The 21,059-nt window shown below is 39.3% G+C and overlaps 1 protein-coding gene across 3 annotated transcripts in view; it reads left to right on the forward strand.

The window, feature by feature from the left end:
- Nucleotides 1-21,059, forward strand: part of LOC128981962 (uncharacterized) — a 206,328-nt gene that overhangs the window by 119,485 nt on the left and 65,784 nt on the right. For 2 of the 3 annotated variants that reach the window (XM_054400977.1, XM_054400972.1), the window contains 2 exons: nt 1,855-2,024; nt 10,538-10,729. In XM_054400977.1, coding sequence (XP_054256952.1) covers nt 1,855-2,024; nt 10,538-10,729 — 362 coding nt within the window. Of the gene's footprint in view, nt 1-1,854; nt 2,025-2,930; nt 2,996-10,537; nt 10,730-21,059 lie in introns of those variants that run through there. The other variant, XM_054400987.1, reaches the window with a different exon arrangement.

Here is a 21,059-nt window from a genome sequence, read left to right on the forward strand (position 1 = left end):
TGGACACCCTGTATATATAGATAGATAGATGTGTTTAAAACTAAAGACATTGTCGTCACGACGTTAAGGAAAATTTTTTGTAAAGAGATTAATACAAATGTGAAATAAGGAGGTGGATTTGGAATAAATTGAGAGGCAAAACATACACACACCTACGCGGTACTATGATAACTGCACACTTGTGAACAAATATAGAAAAGTAAAATATTCCTTACTGGTGAGACCCTAGTGCTCAAGAGAGTATATATGAGGGTTCTCCTATCTTGCCTGAATTTAACATGTAATTATTATAAGTAGACTTTCGGTCAATTGTGTCTTATTTACGCCGGGGGCATTTTTTATGCAATAACTAAAAGAATAAAGAATGCGTAGAAGGGGAAGTGGTTCAATCCTCTTAAGGTTTGTTGTGGCATTAGTCAAATTTTACCATTTTTTTAAAATTTTTAAGTTGAGTAAGACTAGTTGAGTATTAGGCCAGTTGCTAGTAAATTTTCGAAAAATCTGATCCATCAGACAAAAAAGCTGGATAAAATTAAGCTATTTATTGAATAGTTTAAACGCTTAGATATGTTGCGAAATTAACGGAAAAAATATTTCCCTACTGATTTGTTTAATTCGCTCTGAATATCTTTATGTGAGGGATGATATCGTGGCAAAGCGCGGGGCTTTAGTCCGCAAGGTCCCAGGTTCAAATTCTTCCAATAACTAATGGGATTTTGCTATGTAATAGAGCCATGACCATCATGGCCTAGCATAAATTAATAAGTGGAACTTTTCGGGTTCCAAAAGAAATCTAAGTTGCCTAACAGCATTGAGGAAACTAAATTAATTATCTGGCTCTGAAAAATCAACTTCGAATCAAGCTCGAATCCAACAAATCAGAAATCATTAAAATCGATCCAGCCGGTCTCAAGTTACAAACTGTTGAACTAAAACGACTTTGTTATATATATATTATATAATATATTAGGATATATAATAGTTTAGTTATATAATATTAGTAGGATAAGTCACAGAGTGTTTATATAACGCTAAATGAACTCTCAGACTCATTAATAGGGCAGTTTCTCTCAGAACTATTATTACAAAGAAAAAGCCGCTCTGGCGCAGTACAGGTCTGATTTTGGGTGGTAGATTATAGTGCTGGCGCAGTACGGGCCTGCTACCTGGACTCTCTGGCGCAATACGGGCGCCCCGATGACAACAGCTAATTTGCAACCAAAAGGTGAGTGAGGGTAGCGAACGAACTTCAACCTGGAGGCGAGTTAGCGTAGCGAACGAGCTAACCTGAAGGCAAGTGAGCGCAGCGAACGAGCTCCAACCTAAAGGTGAGTGAGCGTAGCGAACGAGCTCCAACCTAAAGGTGAGTGAGCGTAGCGAACAAACTTCAACCAGGACGTGATTGAGCCATGCGAACGAGATAATCTTGAAAATTAAGAAGTTAAACGGGGCAAAGCCCGCGGGTTACAGCTAGTAAATAATATAGTAATATAATAATTGTATAGCTAGTGATGTAAATTTGATAGCCTTTTTAAGCTTTTAATCGGAAATAATTGCATTATCATGCTCGACAACTGAAGGAGGACTCAGAAAATAATAATGTGGCTGATTAAATGGTCGTTGTAACTGTGTCCGATTCACTTACAATTGTAATATCAAGGACGATTTCTAAAAATAAAAAAAAAAATCTGAAATGACAAAACAAATGGTTTAGTACAACACGAAAAAAAATAAACATATAATTGCAAATATAAGAGTAGTATTATTTGTTATGGAATCGATACATAATATCACCAACAAAATGTTTCTGCAATAAGCTATTATAACTAATTATCTTTATCTTTGTAATTGCAGAAGAATGGGTGACGAAGAAAAAGGTGGAACTGACGACAAAGAGGCAAATAGAAACTCGGGTGAAAAGGCAGGTGGTGTTGGAGGATGGCAAAGTTGTGGAGGATACTGGTCCTATCGTCACCACCAACACAACTGAGGACACAGAGAAACAAGAGTCCTGTCAAACTGAGGTAATTGTATAACACTAACCCAATATACGAGATTCAGAGGATACTCGACCTATCGTCACCACCAACACGTCTGAGGACACAGAGAAACAAGAGTCCTGTCAAACTGAGGTAATTGTATAACACTAGCCCAATATAGGAGATTCAGAGGACACTGGACCTATCGTCACCACCAACACGTCTGAGGACACAGAGAAACAAGAGTCCTGTCAAACTGAGGTAATTGTATAACACTAACCCAATATAGGAGATTCAGAGGATACTGGACCTATCGTCACCACCAACACGTCTGAGGACACAGAGAAACAAGAGTCCTGTCAAACTGAGGTAATTGTATAACACTAGCCCAATATAGGAGATTCAGAGGATACTGGACCTATCGTCACCACCAACACGTCTGAGGACACAGAGAAACAAGAGTCCTGTCAAACTGAGGTAATTGTATAACACTAGCCCAATATAGGAGATTCAGATGACACTGGACCTATCGTTACCACCAACACAACTGAGGACACAGAGAAACAAGAGTCCTGTCAAACTGAGGTAATTGTATAACACTAGCCCAATATAGGAGATTCAGAGGACACTGGACCTATCGTCACCACCAACACGTCTGAGGACACAGAGAAACAAGAGTCCTGTCAAACTGAGGTAATTGTATAACACTAGCCCAATATAGGAGATTCAGAGGACACTGGACCTATCGTCACCACCAACACGTCTGAAGACACAGAGAAACAAGAGTCCTGCGAATCTGAGGTAATTGTATACACTAGCCCAATATAGGAGATTCAGAGGACACTGGACCTATCGTCACCACCAACACGTCTGAGGACACAGAGAAACAAGAGTCCTGCCAATCTGAGGTAATTTTATAACACTAGCCCAATATAGGAGATTCAGAGGATACTGGACCTATCGTCACCACCAACACAACTGAGGACACAGAGAAACAAGAGTCCTGTCAAACTGAGGTAATTGTATAACACTAGCCCAATATAGGAGATTCAGATGACACTGGACCTATCGTCACCACCAACACAACTGAGGACACAAAGAAACAAGAGTCTTGCCGATCTGAGGTAATTTTATAACACTAGCCCGATATAGGAGATTCAGAGGATACTGGACCTATCGTCACCACCAACACAACTGAGGACACAGAGAAACAAGAGTCCTGCCGATCTAAGGTAATTTTATAACACTAACCCAATATAGGAGATTCAGAGGATACTGGACCTATCGTCACCACCAACACAACTGAGGACACAAAGAAACAAGAGTCTTGCCGATCTGAGGTAATTTTATAACACTAGCCCAATATAGGAGATTCAGAGGATACTGGACCTATCGTCACCACCATCACAACTGAGGACACAGAGAAACAAGAGTCCTGTCAAACCTGAGGTAATTGTATAACACTAACCCAATATACGAGATTCAGAGGATACTCGACCTATCGTCATCACCAACACAACTGAGGACACAGAGAAACAAGAGTCCTGTCAAACTGCGGTAATTGTATAACACTAGCCCAATATAGGAGATTGTCATATCTTTTAGTCTATCTTGACTTCATATGATTTAGTTAATAATTCAAATAAGGTCAAGACAGATGATAATTGTTTTTCAATGTTTACATTTTACTTTATTATAGTTAATCATAACAATTTTCAATAAAACAGTTTCTTCAAATGTGTGCTTATTATGAACTCTAATTCAAAGTCACAACAATTATTTGGCGACGAAGGAAAAACAGAATTATTACATGTAAGATTACTAAATTTTTCAGAATTTGTGTTCAAATTATTTTGTATTCCAAATGAATGCAGATCAGTTCAATCAATTCCTTACTATCTTTCAAGAACAACAAAGACAACAGCAAGAAAACCAGAACAAGTTTATTAAAGAAGTATTAGAAACTGTCTTAAAACAGAATGATCAAGAGACTGAGATACCTCGGGTCAACTACTCAAATGTGGCTCCTTTTGAAAACTATGATCCAAAGAAAGAAAAATTTACATGTTACCTAGAACGTTTTGAAAACTATTACACCATGAAAGGCCTAACAGACTCAACTAAGATTGGACAGCTACTGTGCATCTCTATCGGCAGTGATCATTATAACAATAGAAATTCTTTTCTAGGCCCCGAGAAACAATTGAAAAGTCTCAACTATGATGAGCTTATCACAGCATTCAAGCAGTTATTGATTCCTAAGAAGAACGTTGTAGTATCTCAACACTATTTTCTAAATGTATTTCAAAAAGAACACCAATCAATAACAGAATTCGTAGCTTCCCTACAACGTGATATTGCTGAGTGTGAATTTTCTGTCAAGTGTTCATGTGACCAGACAGTTTCAATTGCCGAAGTTTTCCTGAGAGCCCAGTTTATTCGAGGTTTGCGAGATGACTGGCTACGAGAACAAATTCTACAGTCAACTGAAACTACTTTTGAAGGAATCCTTACCAGAGCAATCGCCCTCGAAGCATCAAAAATTGAATCCAGGGAACTGTCTAAACGTTCACATTCAAGTAATGCAAATTTCAATATATGTGACGATGTGAATAAAGTTTCACATAAAGCAAGGAAATCTCAATTCCAAACCGGTAATCGACCTTCCAGACAGCAACAGGGTCACTCCTCACGCTCTCGAAAACGTCCAGATCTGAAATCTCTTGGAATTGGTAATCTTTGCTCCAGGTGTGGAAAAGACAATCACCAAGCATCCGAGTGCCGCACCGACAAATCTAAGCTCAAGTGCAACAAATGTAACAAGCAAGGACACATATCTAAAGTGTGCATTTCGACCCTTATCGCAGAACAGAAGAAAATCAATTCTCCCAGTGCAGCCAACTACATCCAGTGCTGTTCTCCTACAGAGTCTACATCGAAATTTTCTGATTACGGACTAAATAAAGTAACTAATGTCAATTCAAGCCCGAAGTTACTAGATCTGTTTGAAGTAAATAACGATTCAGACAAATACATGATCACAGTTAATCTCAATGGTAAACCACAACAATTCGAAGTAGACACAGGAGCAAAATTCTCACTTCTAGCTAAAAATGATTTCGACAAACTCAAATTGGACATTCCATTGGAAACAACTAACATTGCTTTCAGAACTTACTCAGGTAATATTATCAAACCTGAAGGGAAAGTGAAAATAAATGTTACTTACTGTGGACGTTGCGTCAAAGAGGAACTCCACATTGTTCCAACAGGACACGAAGCACTCTTGGGACGTCAATGGATAAGAGCCCTAGGAATCGAACTGAACAAATTGAATGAAGACACAAATCAAAGCACTCAAATTTCCCAAATCAAAAGAATCCAGTCTCCTGAAGAAATCTTTCAGTCTTTTTCCAACATTTTTGAAGAGAAAATTGGATGCGTTCCAGACTTCAAAGTGTCATTACAGCTTCGAAATGGTGCAAAACCTATTTTTGTTAAGGAACGAAATGTCCCACATGCTTTAACCGACCGAGTGAACAAGGAATTGGACACACTGGAAAATGAAGGGATCATTTCACCCGTGGAGGCCAGCGATTGGGGATCGCCACTGGTTGTCATTCCTAAACCAGACGGTGGTGTCCGCCTCTGCGTCGATTACAAATGCGGTGTCAACGAGCGTCTAATTCAAGCAAATCATCCTATAAGGCGTATTGATGATGTTATTGACAGTTTGCGCAATTCAAAATACTTTTGCAAACTTGACCTCTACAAAGCCTATTTACATCTCCAGGTGGATGAAGAATCTAGCATGATACAGACAATGACGACTCACAGAGGTACTTATAGAGTACATAGACTCAGTTTTGGCATCAAAACTGCACCATCAGAATTCAACCGCATACTCTCTCAGATCTTAAAGGGGTTACGTAAGACAGAAGCATATTTTGATGACATTATTGTGCATGGTTCGACCATTGAAGAATGCAGTGAAAATTTACAAGCCTGTCTACAGAGACTCTCTGATTACAATTTACATGTCAACAGAAACAAATGCTCATTTTTTCAAGAAAAAATTGAGTATTTAGGACGAGTCGTAGAGTTCAACAAAATTAGTAAATCTCCAACGAAAATTCAAGCAGTCCAACAGATGCCTCGCCCGTCCAATACTGAAGAGGTCAAACGTCTACTCGGACTTGTGTCGTACTACTCACATTTCATCCCTGATGCTTCAACTATCACATATCCTCTGCGACGTCTGTTACAGAAAAATATGAAATGGGAATGGAATTCATCCTGTGAAGCAGCATTTTTACAAATCAAATCAGAGCTCTGCAGTGATCGAGTTCTCGTACCTTTCGATCCGGCTCTCCCTCTAGTACTAACTACAGACGCCAGCCCTACAGGACTTGCAGCCGTGCTTAGTCATGTCACAGAAGGAGAAGAAAAGCCCATTGCATATGCTTCTCGTTCTCTTACAGTTTCTGAAAGAAATTACAGTCAATTAGACCGTGAAAGCCTCGCTATTATTTTTGGCGTGTCACATTTCTACTATTACCTTTTTGGGACTCACTTCACACTAGTAACTGACAATGCACCCATTTCACGGATTTTCCAGCACAACAAAGCACTCCCTCAAATGACATCAGGACGTTTACTCCGATATGCATCTTACTTATCCGGGTTCAACTACACATTAAAATTCAAACCTGGCAAGGAAAATGAAAATGTTGACTGCCTCTCAAGAGCTCCACTTCAGCAAGTAAATTCGACTGTTGATGAAATCATTGCCAATGAAGTCAACCAAGTATACGAACAAATGATTTTCGAGATGTCAGATGAACACATAACCGCTTCAACAATAAGGAGTGAAACAGAAAATGATCCAGACTTATCAAGAATTGTAAAAGATCTAAAAAACAAGTCTACAGGTCAAACTTTTCATCAATAATAAAAACATATGGCAGTTTGGTCAAGTAAAGAAGAGGCTTGGGAAAAGACACTATCTCGTAGTTCTCGACTCATCTGATAGAATCCTGAAGAGGCACATCAATCGATCAATCAACTACGCCCAACGCTGGTACAGAGTCCAAAAACGAAAAATGTTACATTCGGACCAACGCAGTTGTTTGATGTTCCCAGAATTCTAAGACGACCAGAAATACATAGGAATCCAGATCCAGTTGCAGCTCCAGAACCAAGGCAACCAGAAGAACAATCTCCAGCAGAAAGAGCTCAAGCTGAGAATGTCATACCACATCGTGAGCAAGCTGATAATACCAACGCCAGACCACAGCGTAAGCGTCACATTCCCTCAAGATTTAGAGACTACCAGATTTGATTAAAAAAGATTGTTCTTAATTAGTGGGGAAGACTGTCATATCTTTTATTCTATCTTGACTTCATATGATTTAGTTAATAATTCAAATAAGGTCAAGACAGATGATAATTGTTTTTCAATGTTTACATTTTACTTTATTATAGTTAATCATAACAATTTTCAATAAAACAGTTTCTTCAAATGTGTGCTTATTATGAACTCTAATTCAAAGTCACAACAGAGATTCAGATGACACTGGACCTATCGTCACCACCAACACAACTGAGGACACAGAGAAACAAGAGTCCTGCCGATCTGAGGTAATTGTATAACACTAGCCCAATATAGGAGATTCAGATGACACTGGACCTATCGTCACCACCAACACAACTGAGGACACAGAGAAACAAGAGTCCTGCCGATCTGAGGTAATTTTATAACACTAGCCCAATATAGGAGATTCAGAGGATACTGGACCTATCGTCACCACCATCACAACTGAGGACACAGAGAAACAAGAGTCCTGTCAAACCTGAGGTAATTGTATAACACTAACCCAATATACGAGATTCAGAGGATACTCGACCTATCGTCACCACCAACACAACTGAGGACACAGAGAAACAAGAGTCCTGTCAAACCTGAGGTAATTGTATAACCCTAACCCAATATACGAGATTCAGAGGATACTGGACCTATCGTCATCACTAACACAACTGAGGACACAGAGAAACAAGAGTCCTGTCAAACCTGAGGTAATTGTATAACCCTAACCCAATATAGGAGATTCAGAGGATACTGGACCTATCGTCATCACTAACACAACTGAGGACACAGAGAAACAAGAGTCCTGTCAAACCTGAGGTAATTGTATAACCCTAACCCAATATACGAGATTCAGAGGATACTGGACCTATCGTCATCACTAACACAACTGAGGACACAGAGAAACAAGAGTCCTGTCAAACCTGAGGTAATTGTATAACCCTAACCCAATATAGGAGATTCAGAGGATACTGGACCTATCGTCATCACTAACACAACTGAGGACACAGAGAAACAAGAGTCCTGTCAAACCTGAGGTAATTGTATAACCCTAACCCAATATAGGAGATTCAGAGGATACTGGACCTATCGTCATCACTAACACAACTGAGGACACAGAGAAACAAGAGTCCTGTCAAACCTGAGGTAATTGTATAACACTAACCCAATATACGAGATTCAGAGGATACTGGACCTATCGTCACCACCAACACAACTGAGGACACAGAGAAACAAGAGTCCTGCCGATCTGAGGTAATTGTATAACACTAGCCCAATATAGGAGATTCAGATGACACTGGACCTATCGTCACCACCAACACAACTGAGGACACAGAGAAACAAGAGTCCTGCCGATCTGAGGTAATTTTATAACACTAGCCCAATATAGGAGATTCAGAGGATACTGGACCTTTCGTCACCACCATCACAACTGAGGACACAGAGAAACAAGAGTCCTGTCAAACCTGAGGTAATTGTATAACACTAACCCAATATACGAGATTCAGAGGATACTCGACCTATCGTCACCACCATCACAACTGAGGACACAGAGAAACAAGAGTCCTGTCAAACCTGAGGTAATTGTATAACACTAACCCAATATACGAGATTCAGAGGATACTCGACCTATCGTCACCACCAACACGTCTGAGGACACAGAGAAACAAGAGTCCTGTCAAACTGAGGTAATTGTATAACACTAACCCAATATAGGAGATTCAGAGGATACTGGACCTATCGTCATCACTAACACAACTGAGGACACAGAGAAACAAGAGTCCTGTCAAACCTGAGGTAATTGTATAACCCTAACCCAATATACGAGATTCAGAGGATACTCGACCTATCGTCACCACCAACACAACTGAGGACACAGAGAAACAAGAGTCCTGTCAAACCTGAGGTAATTGTATAACACTAACCCAATATACGAGATTCAGAGGATACTGGACCTTCGTCACCACCAACACAACTGAGGACACAGAGAAACAAGAGTCCTGTCAAACCTGAGGTAATTGTATAACACTAACCCAATATACGAGATTCAGAGGATACTGGACCTATCGTCATCACTAACACAACTGAGGACACAGAGAAACAAGAGTCCTGTCAAACCTGAGGTAATTGTATAACACTAACCCAATATACGAGATTCAGAGGATACTGGACCTATCGTCATCACTAACACAACTGAGGACACAGAGAAACAAGAGTCCTGTCAAACCTGAGGTAATTGTATAACACTAACCCAATATACGAGATTCAGAGGATACTGGACCTATCGTCATCACTAACACAACTGAGGACACAGAGAAACAAGAGTCCTGTCAAACCTGAGGTAATTGTATAACACTAACCCAATATACGAGATTCAGAGGATACTGGACCTATCGTCATCACTAACACAACTGAGGACACAGAGAAACAAGAGTCCTGTCAAATTGAGGTAATAGTATAACACTAGCCCAATAAAGGAGATTCAGAGCATAATGAGGACACCAATGTCAATGTTGGTCATAGTCCGTGGAAATGGTAGGAAGCCAACCTGTATTATAGCAATAGATTTATGTACTTTTTAATTGCACTCCCATCGAACGGAGTGATTTTCATTATAATGGACATTAATTGCACAAGCGAAGATAATTTTATTTGCTTTTAACAGGTTTACTAAACAACATTCAGGTCGCCTTAAATTACAGAGTTACAAAATTAGAAGACCACCCACCCTCTATAATTAAGAGGCGTTCATATTGGTTCTATCTACTACATTGAAAACTGCATTTGCATAACGGGACAGTATCACCTCACAATAAAATTACTATACCTTATAAAGCTGCATTGCGAAAATAGAGTACTGCAGTGTTTAAGGGATAGTGTACTGATTTCATTAGTGTAGCTTAGGAGGGAAAAATATTTAATGAAAAGCTAATGTTTCCGATTATGTTTTTTTTTTACCAATAACAATTTTAGTTTTGTACAATTTGTGTAAAAATAGTGTGGTACTAGATTTAGCACTAGATTTTTAGTTGTAGATATCTTTCTAGTGACTATGTATTACTTTGTACTTTTTTACCTTATTTATTTAAGTATTCTTAGAACTGAGTCATACGATTATTGCACTGATGCATCTGTAGTGAATAATATAATGTTTGATGTAGCTATCGTGTAAGACCCGTTATCTGCGTTTCAGCACCGTCAGCTGGGGGATGACGATGTCGATGGTGACGGGGGTGACAGGACGGGGAAGGAGGGGTGGGTAGCAGTGCCGGGACAAGGTGGAGTCGTAAAGGAAGTCAAGGAACGAACCGTCAAATCTCGGGAGGAGAAGGAAGAGCGATTGGAAACTGAAGATGTACAACACCTTGGAGATATCTCTGATGAGGTGAGTGTTGCCACTTTGATTTTTGTCTTATAAGAACCTTCGAAATCTTGTTTCAAATTTCTTTCCGTTCGGATTATTAGTAAACCCTGGATTTAAGAAACGCGTATGTCCAATTGGAATCAGTATCCTGATGTATGTTTTCTAATTATTGGTCACTCCCTTTTATTTGTCCGTTAGAACGTGCCATTCAACCTTCTCAGTTTTCATTTAATCCATGCATGCCCTCAAGTAGTTTGATAATTGTATGCAGCATGTACACGCGTAACAGCTGGGATATGCAGGGGGCGGAAGATTTCTGACACGTTCACTATGCGGGAAAGGTCGCGAGGACTGCCGCAAGGCTGTAGAGTAGGAACTCTGATGTTTCTAGCGTGGGTATCTGTAGAGCCATCTTCTGGGGAGGTCCAGTACCAACAACAGGTAACAATAGTAGTTGCGATGCCCCACAGATAGCAAACATGTTTATCGTCAATACCGCCAGAACGTAGTCTAAACACTGTTGTTTACGCGGTGTCCCGCTGCGTCTGAACCACTCCATGGACTTTGCGATGTTATTTACACAGGAAAGGGTTATTTTTCTGTTTGCAGAACAATTTCTTGATTATTGACACTTAAATTATGTGCATACCAACCTCCAGATTACATTTGCTTAGTGGTGTCTATTGCATTTGTAAAAATGCATAATGGTTCCCTCACTTATCTGTGATGTACTTCGGTTAACATTATTTAACAGAAATAAGTTGATGATTTAAATGTTACTAAACCAATGCATAATTTTGGAAGATTTTTGAGGGCACAACTACTCGTATCTTTGAAATAAATACAGTGTAGACTACTATTTGACTGTAGTGTATGGTAAAACTACGACTGTTTTCAACACCCCATTCAGTGTCATATATCAGTGTACAAAGTCAAGATCCTTGTACGAGAACCTAATAAGGTATCAATCGTATCTGGATTCAACGATGGAGTAAAACGATTACTGGATGCACAAAAATAGACATTTAGTTGAAAGTAAAGCAGTAGGATCGTTCGTACGTGCGACCTTCTTGAAAGCAAAACCACCGTTGGTATGCGAAGCACAACTGTACGAGTATCCATTCTCGGAACATGTGCCACTTTGATCACTCTTCTTCCTTCTCTTCTCATTTCTTGTTTGTTTTGTATCTCCTTTTTCGTCCGTCCGTTCGATTTCTCCCAGACAGTGTAACCAGACTTCTGTACTTCAGGGAAGCTTATTTTCCCACATAGGGTTGGAAAATGTGACGAAAAGTGGTTCATTCAGACCTACCTGTGCATTTCATATACTTTCACGAACAATTGGATTGTTCAAGCTAGTATTTGCACTAGCATTGAAAAGGGTTCCTTGTTCATCACCAATCAACCGATATATGGAGAGGTTGAGAGAATAGGTTAAGTTATATTCCTTTCAAAGTACCATCTTAAACAATTGCATAAAGTAGTTTCCCCCATTTGATGATTGCGTAACAATACTACTAAAATACGTGCAAGAGTTAAATAGACAAATAACAGGTACTAGGCGAACCAAGGACAGATACGGTTATTTTCCCAGTCCAATTTCTTGTACAGCGCGCACGCTCGGATTGCGCTATGTTTTCAGGCACGCTCTACTTATTAGTGGTCGTCACTAAACTGTCGTGCGGTTCCTCTCGTCGTGCTATGTGGTCTGGTCTCGTTGGAACATTCTTTTGTCTTGGCTTTGCCTAAACCGACGTGACGTGCACGTGCACGTGCACGTGGTTATGACTAGGCCGTACGAAAAGTGAATGTTTAGAAGATCCTACACGTTTCATGTGTAAATCGTACACACTTTTTACAACGCCATCTTCAATTTGTCATCTTCAACGTCTGAAATTGGTTTCGAAGTACTAAAAGCTATTGACAACCTTCCCTTTGGAAATTAGTTACATTTAAGAATATTGTATGACACAGTGTAGCAATGGATGAATGACTCCATTCGTAAATGATGAGGGCGAATAAATATAAAAAACAGTAAAAAACAAGGGGTCGCCGGAATTTTATCCCCCTGGAATTTTACCCCCTGGGCAAAGCTCACGTCACCATGACGTAGTAACCTGAGTGGCCAAAAGTTTGTTCGCGGCCGGAATTTTACCCCCGCGGATTTGGAATTCTAATTAAAATAGTCAGAGCGTGATTAATTAGATTAGCGATAAGAACAGGAATTTTACGCCCTGTCCATATAACTAGCGTTTAGACAACTGAAGATGTACGGGCCGGATTTTTACCCCCGGAATTTTACCCCCGGATTTTTACCCCCCGGAATTTTTCCCCCTGGCCGATTTTTGAAATTGAATTATTGATTTTTTTATTTCTGTTTTTAATTAATTGTAAACATTTCATTATTTAGTAGCCTATCTTTATTTATTTATTTTGTAATCTCAACTAAGTAAACAGATCATAATTATTAACCAACAGTTGGCTTCAAAGATCGAATCCTGATACTCGAATCTCAAAATTAAAATTAAAAACCTGTTCGATTAGTTAATGTTACAAATAAATTCAGATAGGCTACTTAATAATAAAATGTTTACTATTAAATTAAAACTGAATGAAGATAATTAATCATTCTCCCTAATTTATATATCTGGCCAGGGGGTAAAATTCCGGGGGTAAAAATCCGGGGGGTAAAATTCCGGGGGGGAAAATCCGGGGGGTAAAATTCCGGGGTTAAAAATCCAGGCCATACATTCTAGGTTTTTATAATTTGATGTGTTAATCTGATTAAATTTACAACCGTGAAAATATTAACTGTTTAATTCCGCGTTTAATCCATCGAGCTGATGTCGCGAAACTCAAAAGTTCGCGGCCGGAATTTTACCCCCTGGTTTGTGACGTCACGTTTGACCAGGGGATAAAATTCCAGGGGGATAAAAATCCACTACCCCAAAACAAGTACATAACACAAAATGCAGCTATGATAATTGCTTGTTTATATAAAACATAGACTTGTATAATATTGTCAGAAGAAAGAATACTTGAAGCTGAACTCGGAATTAACAAGAACAATACAGAAGTTTGAGTATTGAATAGTGTTACAGATAGCCACACAAGAAAACTATGCGTTGCGACCTTCAAGGTATAGTGTGTCAAATATACTGAATAGTTAAAGTAATTATTAAATATATGCTATATTTTTTTACCTGATTTATAAGTGTAGAATACATGCATTATTTCATTCATCCTAGGAGGATTATTTAATCCTCCTATATAGCTTTCATCGTATTAAAAACATTCCAATCTATTCATGCACATAAAATGAGAAAAAAGTAGGAAAACATTTAAAATCGTAAATACTTGTACTTGGTTTGGTTCGTGCAAAGTTGGTTTGACGTTGCTATTACGACGGTTGTATACCAATCGTTGTTAAATCTATGTAGTTTTCTTATAACAACGTGCACCTAGCCCAGCAGTGGCGTATACTACTCAACAACTGCAGTCACAGTCAGCAGTGGTGACCGTGTAGTGGTGTGTTCAGTGTTATGCTCTTGCTATCACTAGCCTCGACACACAACCTGTGACTCATCTTACCTTGAAACAGCTGACTGTGACGTCATACGTAGCGTTCCACTTCCCGCCAACCGTGGGAGAACTATATATATGGGATAACTATAGACTCTCATCAGTCGTCGTCTTCATCTCATGGACCGTGGACCGTGGTCGCATAGCAGCAGCGAAAAGTAGGCTAGACCGGGAGTTGTAATAATATTGTTGGTTTAGGTAATCGTCGTTGTTGGTTTGGTTTGTATGGTCGCCATTTCATTGAAAAGTATTTTTTTTATTTAAAAATATTTAAAAGTTTATCGTTTAATCAAATGTGTCCAAAATAAGCTAAGAATGTTATTTTTTTAATCGTATCGAACCAGCGAGCAAGGAATACCATTCATGTGGTATTCCTTGCTCGCTGTATCGAACACGTTTGGTTAAATGCTTTGAGCTGATGCAGTTCTACAGTGTATCTGGAATGTAACAATCTCCAGGCCAACAATTGATATACTCATAAAAACCGCAACAGTGATCGTAAACAGTACGAGACGTGGCGGCATTCATTTGAAAACTGCATCGACGGCGGCCGAGTAATTTGATACATCTCCGCTATAACACGGACGTGGAGGTTTAGTGTTTACTGGAGACTGCTGGGCGATCGCCAGACAACACCGCCAATTATGGTAGCTACAGTATCGACCGAACATACGACGTACGACATAGCTACGACAGTAACCTACAGGACAGGTGGAATGGAACATAGAACACACGACATTCACATCGATAGTGCTGCAATTCTAAACAGATACACGAGGCGAGACACACACCACCCACTGCAATAATTGCTAATGCAGGCTAATGTACGCACTTTACGTCGATATTTAACTACAACAAGACTAGCTGGTAGCTGGAGTACACTTTGTAGGAGATACACTTAGACAGTCACCAACAATAGATTCAGTTGGCGAGTTGGGGAATACCAACAGTTACCTACAGCAATGGAGCATACAACTAAAATAATTTGCCTTCAGCAAGCACATATTTTATGGAAGTCTACGTACGACGATAGCGGGCACAGGTAAAACGATTGGTTTACGCTATTAGTAAAAAATCTATACATAATTTGTTCATATATATATATATATAACTGTACATAATTTGTCTCGAGTTTTCAGCCTATGATGGTACCCATAATCATTCAGGTTGTTTACCGATTTGAGGATTCTTTTGTTATTAGGTGTTTAATGGAATATATACATCTGTCAGTTGTGAGGCTTTACCAAGGTTTTGATTTTGGTTTAATCGATGGTTTAGCTGTTACTCATCCCCCATATTGTTATACTGTTATATATTGACCAAGAAATTCGTCCTGCTTATTTTTGTTATAACTCAAAATATTCTAACGGGCTGCATCTGCTTTTATAGATTTTCTGTTTACATTTTGGCTCTCTGACTCAAGATCAACCGCATCAAGTTTCAATAATAAACACAGAGGCCTGGGAAAACTTAGCAGTTTATATTATTAAGGAGCTTCTTTTATTGATTCCTCACAAGCACTAGATGACGCCTCGCCGTATTCCAAGTTGGCTTCGTTGGTCATGTTCTTTTTAACCATTTCGCATGACCAAGTGCTTGTAAACCGTTAAACCATCTGTTCGCTGAATTCTGTGATTGAATTTTGTAAAAAAATTTACATAAGTATATGAAAAAAGCGTAGCCCACGCTTTCAAAATAAAGTTAATGCTTATGCTATTATGGTCTTATAGGAAATATCGTGTTAGCTTGTCGTTTTATCGAAATAATTCAGCTGGAGATTGGTACTAAGTGAATCCAACATTTGAAATCGGAACTACAAAACAAAATATAATCTCGAACAAGTGCATTACAAATTGCATCTCGCTATACCCGCATATACACTGACAATTTACTGGACGTTTGAGTCGCATTACAACAGCAGGTCATCTCTCCGGTTACATTCATGCAGTCACTCGATCTATAGAAGATCTAATCACGTGGTTTCAGATATCTCACGGGTCAGAACCTGCCCGACCAACAATCGGACGTATCTGCCAGAGGTCAAAGGGCAACATCGGACACTCCCGCCTCGCCTTGGCATCGTTAGCGGTGGCGGTGGCGGACTGGCGGTAGCGAAAGGAGCTTTATATTTGGCACAAAGAAAGGGTCAGCTGATTTGTTTATGCCAGGGGCAACAATATGCCCAGTTTAATGGAGAATAGGTTGAACTTCGAATGTCAGGCAGATTAGAGATGGAATTAGGATTACAATATTCTCATTGACCAGTTGTTCTAGTCGAGATATATATTGTTCGAGTGGAGCCTTATAAAAAAGTAATTTCTGGCCATATATGGCCATATATCAAAATTGCATACATGTTTTTATAAAGCCATATATGGTTTTTGATGACCATTTGGAAGCATATATGGCCAGATGTGGTTGTATCCATATATGGCGATGTCCATTTTTATGGCCATATATGTAGCCTATATATGGAATTATTGGCCATATATGTCTCCTATATGAAATGATTGTCCATATATGACCATAAATATCATCCATATATGGAATTATTGTCTTTATATGGCCATAATATATGACTCACAGGTATGGAATTATTACTCATATATGGAATAATAATTTTCCATTTATGCTCATGTATAAATGAGTTTTTGACAATAACTGGAATTATTATATGGAATTGTTGCCACATTTGGATTATGTAACTGGACTCCCAAACACTTATAATATTATAAATCTTAAAGTTTGTGAGTTTGTGTATTTTCTTGTTGCTCTCGTAAGCACAAACTACTGAACTGATTGAGTTGAAATGTGGTACAGTAGGGAGGCAGATAATATAGGCATTTCTCTTTAAAGTAATTAGTAGTAAAGTAATCAAGTATCCAGATTTGAACCCAGATGGCAAAATCCTGTACACACATCTATTGTACAATTTTATTATAACACAACAAAATCTTAAAACTGACGTCTAGTTTTCAAATGGTAAATGTAGTAGGCCTAAATAAGGAGAATACAGTATTATATTAATCATTAATTAATTACCTCTGCTATAAAACTGCCGCAAATATTAATGTCACTTAGTTAGGCTATATTAATACATTCTTCAAATGACATAAATTGTCAAAGAAAAATCTGGTTTTACGAGACCAAATACAGCTTCTCTTATTCGTAATGGCTTTTTTGTTAAGCATCCTGACATGAAGCGGCTGGGGTGTAGTGGCAAAAGGGGCGGACTATGACGCTGGAGTCCCGGGTTCGAATCCCAGTTGTGTGCGTGAAAAAAATATAGCAACAACAAAAATTATATGGCCATATAACAACTACCACTATGGCCATAAGGGGAATTTGTACGGAAACTCTAGGTTGGTAGTAAAATTGTAATGATCAGTATTTTTTGTTTGTTTTAATACTGTTTATATAGTTTTATTTGTTAAGCCCATTCAACAGCTACTGAGCAAGGCTCGGTCCCCTGGTAATGTTAAAAATTAAAAAAAGAAAACTCGAGGGCAGTATTTTTTTTACATTATTGTGCATTTTAAGAGCCAGTTTATTAGCACTTAGTAAGAAAGTTGAACATGGTCTACTTGCATTAGACATAAAAGGCCAAACAAGAAAAGTCTTTGTAGTACAACCTGTTTAACACTTTACATCCAGCGCAGTGACAGAGGGGAAGGAAGCTAAGACATATGAGTGTAAAAGTCAAAGCAATGAATCACGCTTAGTGTTGAGCACTGAGCAGTGAGCAGCTCCTCTAGCATGTAGACCGTGACTTAGGCGGCCTCGCAAAGCCTCGAAATGGATTAGTCAAGTTACGACCATAAATAAAACTCCGTTATGCATTGTGGAAGAGGTCCATAAACCAGGAAGGTCGGAGCCTTGACACATACGTTAAGTCGAGACTTGGCACAGTAGGTAACGGCAACGGGAAACTAAATCAGTTTATCAGATGCATACTCATATGACACATTTTTATTGGGTACAAATAGCACAAAAGTGAGGTAAGCGTCTCTAAGGAAAAAAAGTGTTATTTATTACATTGATTTTAAAACACACAATACCCGAAACTCCACCTTCTCTCTGAACGTCAATGTTGTTAATGAAGTTTTTCAAGGCTCTATCCATTGGAATAATTTTCTTAACTCTTGGCTCAAGTGCAAAATGTTAAGTGTGTCTACTGCTCAAATGTTTGATAGTCCAACATTACTATTACATTGTACATACTTTGTATGATATTGACATTTCCTATATCGACATCTTCAACCAAAGCGATTCACAATCCTTGTGAACGATTTCTCTGAGGTCAATTAGAAAGTATATTTCTAGTGGTCTGATCCAACCCCGCGTGGAGGTTGGTAGAAAAGCACGTGCAGTTGTTCTGCGTGACTCTGTTGCGTGTTTGTCACGTGACCCCCACAAACTCCAGAAATCTTCCGCTTACCGTCTACGATGGGAATCGGAAACACGCTCCAAGGTCAAAACGTACTTCCTAGTGAGTTGCGAGGTCAAAGATTTGTTGACAACACGCACGATATGAATCTTTCTGATGACTGTAATTTGGACGAAATGTTCTCCGAAGTTTTCTCTACCGGAACCAATTTTACCTTCGTAATTGGATTATTAAGGAAGTTCTAGAATACATGAGACGAACTAGAGTACTATGTTGAGTGTTCATAGAAGGAGCCCACCGAAATTCCCTCGAAAAATCAAGGTAGGCACCAAAACTGGCCCGCGAATAGAGATCCCACTCTACGGGCGTACGGAAATTATCTCGTAACCCTTCCAATATACAATTATCGAATATGTATAAACTGTGATGACTTCAAATCCCCTCAAGATTCCGGGCAATATATTTCTGAAAACATTTTTACAGGGCCGAGCGGGAGGCCTACATATATCTACTACCGTGTTACTATATTTACTGCATTAAGTTTATTCTGCTGAAACCGGATCTCCAAGTTGGATCAGTACAGGTGCTGTTATTGCATATTGCAGAGAGCTACATCAGGATCAGCAGCAAATGCACAATGGGTCAGCTGCTGTTGTGGCATCACATCTCTGACTCTCCACTCTCTTAGTTTCCGGTGGCGCAGCATTTTTTTTTTTTTTTGTCCTAGGACGCTAGGCACGAGCCTGGGATTGTTTTTCACATTACTTCAGGCTAGACCTAGGGGTTGCGGCATTATCACTTAGATAAAATCCATTGGTGACTTGGCGGGGATCGAACCCGGGACCTCACGGACCGAAGTCCCGCGCTCTAGCCACTACGCCAGCTCGCTCCCCACTAATGCTAAGTGACGAACTGAGATCCGACCTGGCGACATTGCGGACGTCAACCTTTGCTTATTGTGAGCATTTTACTCTCGACTGTTTCCTTTATAAATATTAAACTGACTCGTATGTATTGAATAGAGTACAGTTAAGTATCTGCATGCTCCATTGAGGCAGACAATTCGACGTATCGCTTTGCGAAAAGATGATTTATAGTGAATATCACCTGGACAAGTGATATCCAATGTACTGTATCATATACCCGAGGAACGATCCGTCTCAGTGATATTTCCTAACATGTATTCATATTATAGAGAACATTTCCTCCCTGCAAAGGGGTTGACTATTCTATAATTAGGCCTTCTTCCAAGAAATGTCAAATGTTCAAATGTGATCACGCTTGAAGCAAGATAAAAAAATGTTTTATGTGGACAGAAATAGACATGACTGTATCTACTTTTGTAAACTTCCACTGAAACCTGACCAATGTGAATGTCTACTCGTCACTGTAAAAATTTCAATCACCGTGAAATGCAAATGGTCCATACTTCCTTTAATTTCAAAGGAATATCATCAATCCTTGATATACGTTACCAAGTCTGTGTACCTTGTAACCTTGCGATAGTGTAGTGGTACTTGTTGGTGAACATTGCAATGAAACTTGAGTAAAATTTCAAGTAATATCGCTTTCCTAATTGTAAATAGTATACCAACAACAACAAGCAAACAAACACTTGACGATGTAAAATATATTACTAGGCTAATCATAGCAATGAATAATGAGTTTGATAACATTATTAAGCATTGTACAACTTGATTCCAAGGTAACACAACAACAACCTTTACGATCATCTAATTTGGAAAACAATTAGTACGATGCAGCCGTGAGTCTCGATACGACACCGACTTTCCACTCGTTCAAGTCTCCTTCGCATCTCGACAGGTAGACAGTTCCGTTGTCCAGCATCATCAGACGAGGATATTTGGGTCAATGTGAGATCTGAAATGACAGACCGGGGAGAGAGAGGGGGAGATATGGAGGGAGGGAAGGGGAGGTCCAGTCCAGACTGCAGTATTATCCGAGTAGGCGGTCTGTGCGGTGCTGCGGTCACCAGGCCCGGGAGTGCGGTGCTGCCTCATATCTGTGACCTTCGGACCCGGTAAGTACAAGGTCATCCAGGGGATGATGCTCCTGACCAGTCCCGGATTATGTAGACATTCCGGTTTTGGTTCTTGTCGATGATAATTAACTTAGTAGCAGATCAATTTATACGCGGTGCGGAATTCACATTTTCGCATTAGGTTCTAAATACAAACTTATAAATAAAACTGTTTCAAGTTTATCTCTGGCTCGAAAGCGTTATGGTAGAGAGATAATGGACGGGTTTACAGACTAAACTGTTGTATGTTGTATTATTGTCGGTAGATTTTTGTGTCACGTCAGTATCAATTACAGTTGCACAGGAGCTAGAGAATGTATTCAGATTCATTTAAATCATAC

Source organism: Macrosteles quadrilineatus, unplaced genomic scaffold (genome assembly GCF_028750875.1).
Source record: "Macrosteles quadrilineatus isolate MER2022 unplaced genomic scaffold, UCM_ALF_1.0 Scaffold_1__1_contigs__length_201487025, whole genome shotgun sequence".
Lineage (NCBI taxonomy): Eukaryota > Metazoa > Arthropoda > Insecta > Hemiptera > Cicadellidae > Macrosteles > Macrosteles quadrilineatus.